This window comes from Chlamydotis macqueenii, chromosome 1, assembly GCF_036417535.1.
Source record: "Chlamydotis macqueenii isolate bChlMac1 chromosome 1, bChlMac1.mat, whole genome shotgun sequence".
Lineage (NCBI taxonomy): Eukaryota > Metazoa > Chordata > Aves > Otidiformes > Otididae > Chlamydotis > Chlamydotis macqueenii.
In genome coordinates this window covers 101723778-101731607 of record NC_141556.1, presented here as the reverse complement: position 1 = coordinate 101731607, position 7830 = coordinate 101723778, and the positions used below count along the sequence as shown (strand labels likewise).

Sequence of the window (7830 nt, the reverse complement as noted above, 5' to 3'; positions counted from 1 at the left end):
GGGCAGCCCCCATCAAACAACTCTCCAGCACCAGCAATTGTGTTCCAGTGCCCTGAACAGGGTCTCCAAGCACTGGCTTAAATTCGTAATTGCAGAGACCCAAGTTAACCCTTTCCTATGTCACCTACTGTGTAGGGAGAACTTCTGTCATGAAGGAGAAAAGAACTCATTTATTCACTCCAACTCCTAGGTTTCCTACCACATTTCATGAAAACATGTACAGTCATCTACCTTCTTCCCTCCAGGTATGAGTTACACGGAGAAATTAAGGAGAGCCGGCAGCTTGTTGTAAAACCACACGCACATGTCTTTCCCCTGGGCAAACTCTCCAAATGAGGCAGTAATGCCGAAACAAAGTCACCTCCCATCTCCAGTCCCTCCTTGCACGGCATGGTGTCCTCACAAGGAGCTGCTATGAAACGACTTGTGCGTCCCCTCGTCTGCCGCAGGCAAATGCTAAGCATCCCGCTTCAGGTCCTTTCCTTCTGCCCTAAAGCTGACAATCTGATGCCAAAGCACCTGGGTGCGCTAAGGGAGAGCGCTTTAGCAAATGCCCGTCTCTGCACTGCCGCAAAACAGCAGTACCGTTTCAAAACCCGGGGGGGTGGAGGGGGGGGTGGGCCGTGAGGACCTGCCCCTAGCAACAGCCCGCGGAGAGGCACTGGGTTTAGGGCTCCGCACCCGCCATGGAGGCTGGTAACCCACCCCTCCCCGCCGCCCTGGCTGCGGGGTGGTCCGCCTCCCACCGCAAGGAACCCCGGGGAGCGGGTCCGGGCGGCGCTGCGGGTGCCTCCCCGCCGGGCAGTCCCGGGCCTCGGCCCCGGCTCCTCCCGCCCCGCCCAGGAAGCGCCCTTTGCCCGCGGAGCAGGAAGCTGCTGCCGGCGCGCAGCGGGGCGGGCGGCCTGCAGGTAGGCTCGGCTCGGCTCGGCTCGGCTCGACTCGACTCGACTCGGTTCGGTTCGGCTCGGCGGGGCCGGATCCCGGCCCCCCGCACCCGCCCGGCGGGGAGAGGGACAGGGCGGGCAGTGAAGGGGCAGGGCCGGGGGTCTGTGCCGGCTGCGGGGGGCTTGCCAACGGCACCGAGATGTCTTCTCATCGCGCCCAGGACAAGAGCAATATGTGCCGGGCAGATGTGTGCGGCTGCAAAATTAAATTATTTCTGCGATGAAAGCTGCCATCCTTGTCTGCTTGCATCCCTTCCTTGTAACGCAGCTCCCCTTTCACCTCCCGCACAGCAAACGCCTGTCTTTCTCCCGGCTTCACCCAGTGCCTCTGACGGCTGGTGTCGACCGGCTCCGTGGAAAATGCTTGCTCCCAAAAGCTAGGCAGTACTTGCTCGCGCTGCATGCCCCGCTGCCTTTGGGTGCTCTGGCCGCGCACCCCGCGGTCGCTCTCCCGTTCCCCCTTCCTGTCTCCCAGCACCCTACCAGCGTCCTGAGCTGGACAGAACGGCTGTCACGGACAAGTGCTGCTGTTTGTGAACAAATCTGACGGTGCAGGGAAAGGGGGCTCTCATCACACCCAAGACAAGACCAATATGTGCTCGGCAAATGTGTGCAGCTGCAAAATTAACTGTTTTCTCTGATGAAAATGTCTTCACCTTTTGATTTTACTGCAAGCATTATCTATCCCAGGTAACAACTGGAGAAGCAAAGGCTCCGGGGAGACCTTACAGCGGCCTTCCAGTACCTAAAGGGGGCCTATAAGAAAGACAGGGAGAAGCTCTTTAGTAGGGCTTGTTGTGCTGTTGTGGTAGGACTGGGGGTAATGGGTTTAAAATTGAAGGAGGTAGATTCAGATTAGACATCAGGAAGAATTTTTTTACAATGACAGTGGTGGAACACTGGAACAGGTTGCCCAGAGATGTGGTGGATGCCCCATCCCTGGAAACATTCAAGGCCAGGTTGGAGGGGGCTCTGAGCAACCTGATCTGGTTGGAGATGTCCCTGCTCTTGCAGGTGTGATTGGACTAAATGGCCTTTAAAGGTCCCTTCCAACCCAAACTATCCTATGATTTGAACACTTTCTTCTGAATTGCAGGTTTGTGCCGTTGTGCCTGGCATGACCGTGTGGAGAGCGCTTAGCCACTGACAGCACTTCAGGAGCACAAGAAGCTGAAATATGGAGCTCTACACTAGGATGAATCCCACAACCGCCGCAGCTTGGTACAGACATGAGAGGAATACAGAACTAACTGATCGGAAGAGAAAATAAGTAGCCAAGGTAAAGAACATAAATTGTAGGACTCAGCTACAAAATCTGTATATGCTGTCAGAATACTAAAGCCAAGGCCCCAGGAACAGTATGTGTGTTTGCAAAACCCTTGCTGGAGGTCCACATTAGATGCCCTTCATATCTTGGTTTGGTAAAGCAGTGGATGTTGCCTACAGTAATCTCACACATCCACATACACAGGCGTTCTTCCTGTAGTTTCCACATTCAAGCAATAACCCAGTACGCCCAAGGATATGCTTCCGCCAGTCACAGTTGAAATCTCTGAAGGAATGTCCCCTCTGTTGATAAGCTTCGTCCCCTCCTTTCGCAAAGACATGACTGTGGTCATGAGAAAGGAAGAAATGCTTTCTTACTCCAGACTAGCTTGTTAATTGTATAAAGGCTGCTGAGCTGCTGTAGCAAATCTGAGCGTAGCAGCAGTGCGTCAATGGCAACCCGAGCTAGGAAATTTTTGCAGGATGAGAAGGGATCTCTTCCTTCTACCTTCTCTGCTTGCTTAGATGTTTCCCCGGGTGGTGATTGTTGGACATTTGTCAGATGCTGGTACCACCTCTGAAACACTGAGGGATTTGCTCCTGCAAAGTTCCTGTTTGTTGACAGCTTTCAGAGAGAAACCCTGCTGTTTGTGGTTAGCTGCCTGGGGGAAAGGTCTGTGTGTGGACGGGATTTTGACTCCTCCCGCTCTAAAGTGGGGGTGGGCCATCTGGTACATATTCCAGCACATAAATAGCTTTGGTGGTTTGTACTGCCAGACTGTTACAGCAGAAATTCTCGGTAGTGGCAAAATCCTGAGAGCTGTAGGGCTGCAGAAAGCAACCTCCCTTTGTGTGTTGGCTTGGAACTGCTGGAAGAGATCCATCTGCAGGGGTGGTCCACTTTAGCATTCAGCAAATATTTAAAGTAGGAACTCAGATTATTAACTTTTAAGGCTTTTTTTTTTTTTTTTTTTTCACAAAGTCTTCCTTTTTGTTTATCTGATTATTTTTTCTTCATGGTTCTACAGTTCAAGATTCCAGTCTTTCACTTTTGCTTCCTCCCTTTCTTTCTGTCCAGCTTTGCCACCTAGGATCAAAGATATCATGACTGGTGGTTTTATAATCCCTGGCATCCAAGGTCCATAACTGTTCCCTTCATCTGAGCTGTCTCCTTGATTCTAAGACTATCTAATCCCTTATTACCCATAACCTGCTGTTAAATAGCTGGTGGTGATGGATGAAGTGGTCCAGGGCCAGGCACCCCTCCATTTACAGTGTTTCTTTGCACCAGAGCCCATCTGTCCAGTTGGTCAATTCCATCTGGAGCTTGAGTAGTTGTTTGAGGTATATTTTTCCTTTGTGTCAGCCATAAGTAAACGAGAGTGATTGTTAGCTTGAAGCAAAGTTCAGGGAGTATGTTTCAGAAGTGCTGCAAACTGGTGTTTAGGTAACTACAAAGATTAAAACAGGGGAGGAAAAAAAGTAATAGCTGCTTTAAAAATATTCCTGTGAGTAGTCTCAGCTTTAGCTGTGATGCACATCAGTCTCCAGTTCTAGATTCATCCACGTGTTGTCCTTTCCCTGCCATCTTTGATTCTTACTTTTTAAAATAAAGTGAGATTTTTCTTACCATTGTATTTTCTCTGTTCTTCTGCATTTTTTCTGCAGCAACTAATGCCTGTGCTCTTGATGCTAGCTGATGTTGCTTATTGTTTGGCTGGTTTTAGCCTTAAAATAGTAAATACTGAAGGAAAAATCCTTGTCTTTGGTGCTGATGGTGTTTATAAGACCACCCTCCCCAACAGTTGCATTGATAGCAGTTGTTGGAGCTCAGTAGGGATGCCACACTGGGAACCAACGGAATCCAGCTGGAGTAGACAAGACATCAAAATGTCTGTTCTGTTGGTTTTTTGCTGCCTCTGCCTGAGAGTCTTGGAAGAGAAAGAAGAGATGAGGTAGCAAGTAAGAAAATGGGGTTCTGGTGACTAAAAATTCATTTTCCATTTACAATACTCTCAGGAGAGTAATTCATCTTTTGGCTGCCATTATTAAAGAAATGTAAGTATGGCTGGGTATTGCTCTTTGCTTACACCTATATCCGTGATTGCTGTCAACCAGTTCTGAGTCCAGCACATCTGGTGTACGTCCTAATGTGTATCACTTATCAGAAGAGGCGCAACCTTGAATGTCCTTTAAGGAAAGAGGAAGTATCTGACTCCAGATACCTCAGCAGTGCACAGGATGTCCATAAATGTTTGTTGCTCACTTGATTCCCTTCTTTTATGCAACCGTTCTGCTTGTTCCTCACATTCAGCAGGGGCAGTAGATTTTAAGATATATTATATGGTAAGCTTTTACTGAATGTTCAACTAAGATTACTTCTGTTTGCTTTTTAAGAAGGATTCCTGATTGCTGAACCTGATGTAACTGCCCGGATGGACCAAGGAGCAGAAGATTATGAGGCGCTGGAGGATACACACACGGGTGAGGAATAAGTTAGACAACTTTATAAACACAGGACAAGCGAAACACAGGACACTGCCTCAGTGTTATTTAAGCCACTTTATTTCATGCAGCTCATATTGAGACCTGTTCTTTCTCCCTCAGGGCAGGCAGACAGCCTACCTTTGTTAGCCTGCTGTTAAGAGGATGTATAAGAAGACAAAATGTGAAGATTTCCTGGGGGCAAGGAAACACGTGTAGCATTGCCCTTGGCTCTGCTGTTCATGGCGTGTCTGCTCTGGGTTGCATGACAAGGCCATACAGCCTGTCCTGCAGCTGTTTTCCGTTTGCTCCAGTCTTCCCTTTACTGCTTCTCCTACACGGTGCAGACCAGGCTCCCTAGGAGAACAGCTTGCCCATTATCTGCTATGCTGCTTCCCAGCAAGAATCACAGTTACAGTCATGCTTTTTTTCCAGGTGGTGAGCTAGGTCCCCTTCCGGATCACCTTGCAAGCACAGATCTGCAGGACGTGTTGGCAGTGGGGTCCAGAGTGGGAGAGGAACGGTTTGGGGACAGCCATGGAAGTCATCATAGTTCCTCAGAGGCTCAGCAAGGTGACTCTGAGGAGGAAGAGGAGGCTAAGCTCTCTTGCTCTGATAGCGGCCTGGTGAAAAGACAGGAGAGGACGGCAGCAGCCTCGCGGCAAGCCCCTCGTGCAGAGCGGCCCACCATCTGCTCCGAGTGTGGCAAGGGCTTCAGTCGGAGCATCCACCTCATCCAGCACCAGCGAATGCACACTGGGGAGCGCCCGTTCCTGTGCGGGGAGTGTGGCAAGGGCTTCAGCCAGAGCTCCCATCTCATCCAGCACCAGCGGGTCCACACGGGCCAGAAACCCTACACCTGTGCCGAGTGTGGGAAGAGCTTCAGCCAGAGCTCCAACCTCCTCAAGCACCAGCGCATCCACACTGGCCTCAAACCCTACGTGTGCAGTGAGTGCGGGAAGATCTTCAGCGACAGCTCCACTTGCATCAAACACCAGCGTATGCACACGGGCGAGCGGCCCTACAAGTGCCCAGCCTGTGGGAAAAGCTTCAGCCAACACTCCCACCTCCTTCAGCACCAGCGAGCCCACGACGGCATCCGGCCTTACGCCTGCGGGCAGTGCGGCAAACGTTTTGGGCAGAGCTCTGACCTCATTAACCACGCTCGTACCCACACTGGCGAGAAGCCTTACAAATGCAGCCAGTGCGGCCGGGGCTTCAGCGGCAATTCCAACCTCATCAAGCATACCCGCATCCACACTGGGGAGCAGCCGTACCGCTGCACCCAGTGTGGGGAAAGCTTTCGGTTCCAGCCCCAGCTGGTGCGCCACCAGAAGCACCATACAGATTAGGTGGTGGAGAGGAGAAGGCCATGTGGACCGTAGGCAGCTACCTGGTGCTGGGAAGACGCACAGCTGCTCCCTGGACACCTCATACAGGTCGTGGATTTTGGGGGAGGGAGCCCTCAGAGCCTGTCCCCTTTGCTTCTGGGTAAATCTGTTTCTGAGCACTGCCCAGACACTCGAGCAAAGAGGGAGGCCACTGCTGAACAAACTAGCGCCCATTCACTGCGGTGTAGTGGTTTTTCTGAGCCCCTCTTTTGGGGTTGAGGAAAAGAGAGGTGCTTACAGTATGGTACGTTCAAGGCCAGAGAGGAGAACATAGAGTCGTTCCAAGGATCAGTGCCTTTTTCTGTTATTTCTAGTGGGGAGTCATTTTTATCCTAGTGAAAAATAGCTAAAATCTGTACCTGTTTTCTGTACAAGGTTCCTGAGTTTTGCCCTCGCAGTAAGGCCATAAGCCTGGGATGATCACTCCCCTTAGAATCCACGTCTCCCACTTGCCAGTAATGTCAGTTTGTAGTGGCTTTAGTATCTATTTATTTTAAAACCCCACAACACCGTGCTGGGTGCCTCTACGTACATGTTGTGGGCCCAGCTGATGCTCTGCTGGAGCCGTGCCTGTGGAACGGTATTTTTGCTGGGTTGTAGGATTGTTAAATTGGCAGTTCCGCAAATTTTGATGCTGTTTGACAGCTTAGTCCTCAGCAGCAATTAAGTAAATTAACATCCTAATAGGTATTTCTCTCAGATTCTTGTTTAGGTGCTTTTGTGGGTGGCACTTTATGAATGTTTTTATAAGACTTTTTAAAGTATTTAGGATGACTTTTTAAATTGTGATCTTCTAATTGTCAGTTGATGCACAGAAAGAGGATGATGTTTGAAAAATAAGCTATGTCAAACTTTGATTTTATATTAAATGTTAAACATTTTTTCATGCATAAAACTTTTTAACTCAACTGCTATGATTTTGAGTGGTTAATGATTATGAAAAGGTAGTTATGACACTGATTTCTAGAATTTCTGTAATATTTTGGTGAGTGGTTTTGACGTAGAATCATAGAATGGTGTGGGTTGAAAGGGACCTTAAAGATCATCTCATTCCAACCCCTCTGCCCTGGGCAGGGGCACCTTCCACTAAACCAGGTCGCTCAAAGCCCCATCCAGCCTGGCCTTAAACATTTCCAGGGATGGGGCATCCACAGCTTCTCTGGGCAGCCTGTTCCAGTGCGACATCTTTAATAATGACTTCTTAAGGAATATGGAGGAGACAGGATTCTGAGAAAGCAGAAAGAACTGACCTCTGAAGAGATCTTCTTCACTTTGAGGAGGAGAATACTACTACTGGGAGTCTGTTCTTAAAAGGAATTCTAGCTCAGGCGACGGCTTGATACGGGGGAGGAGAGAACTGGCAGTAATAACAAAGATGTTAATATCTCTAGCGCGGAAGAACTGCCTGTAATGAAGGTGGCAGTGTGTACTGAAATGCCTGTTCCACCCACAGAGCCAAACAGGGGAAGAAATCACATTGTGCTTTAGGCAAGGAAATGAAGTGATCAAATCTGTTGTGCTGTAGAATTTTTATTTTCAGCACTGCATATAGGCCTAATGCTAACGATGAGCTTCCACACGGAGATGAGCTCCCAAATGCGAGATATCACTAAGGGCAAAGAGAACGTGCAGCTTGAAGAGCACAGGATCCCAAGGAAACAAGCAAGCTGTGAACAGTAGCAGTGTGACTGGAATTACTGGCTGAGTAATGCGGATACATCTATACCTCCCTTAGCCACCAGCTG

General features: G+C 49.5%; 1 protein-coding gene across 2 annotated transcripts; it reads left to right on the top strand.

The window, feature by feature from the left end:
- Positions 1-862: 862 nt before the first annotated feature.
- Positions 863-6993, top strand: LOC104475780 (uncharacterized). 2 transcript variants are annotated; one of them, XM_086763443.1, is made up of 4 exons: positions 863-908; positions 2041-2223; positions 4611-4694; positions 5130-6993. In XM_086763443.1, the coding sequence occupies exons 3-4, from the start codon at positions 4646-4648 to the stop codon at positions 6044-6046; spliced, it is 966 nt and encodes a 321-aa protein (XP_086619569.1). In that variant the 5' UTR covers positions 863-908; positions 2041-2223; positions 4611-4645; the 3' UTR covers positions 6047-6993. The 2 variants fall into 2 exon arrangements, with proteins under 2 accessions (XP_086619569.1, XP_086619561.1); XM_086763435.1 differs by having other exon boundaries at positions 4608-4694.
- The last annotated feature ends 837 nt before the right edge of the window (positions 6994-7830 follow it).

What these genes read in the sequence shown, in the direction of transcription:
- LOC104475780 (XM_086763443.1), top strand. Translation starts at nt 4,646, where the DNA reads ATGGACCAAGGAGCAGAAGATTATGAGGCGCTGGAGGATACACACACG. An exon ending in GCTGGAGGATACACACACGG is followed by an intron (nt 4,695 to 5,129) that starts GTGAGGAATAAG and finishes CTTTTTTTCCAG; the next exon opens with GTGGTGAGCTAGGTCCCCTT.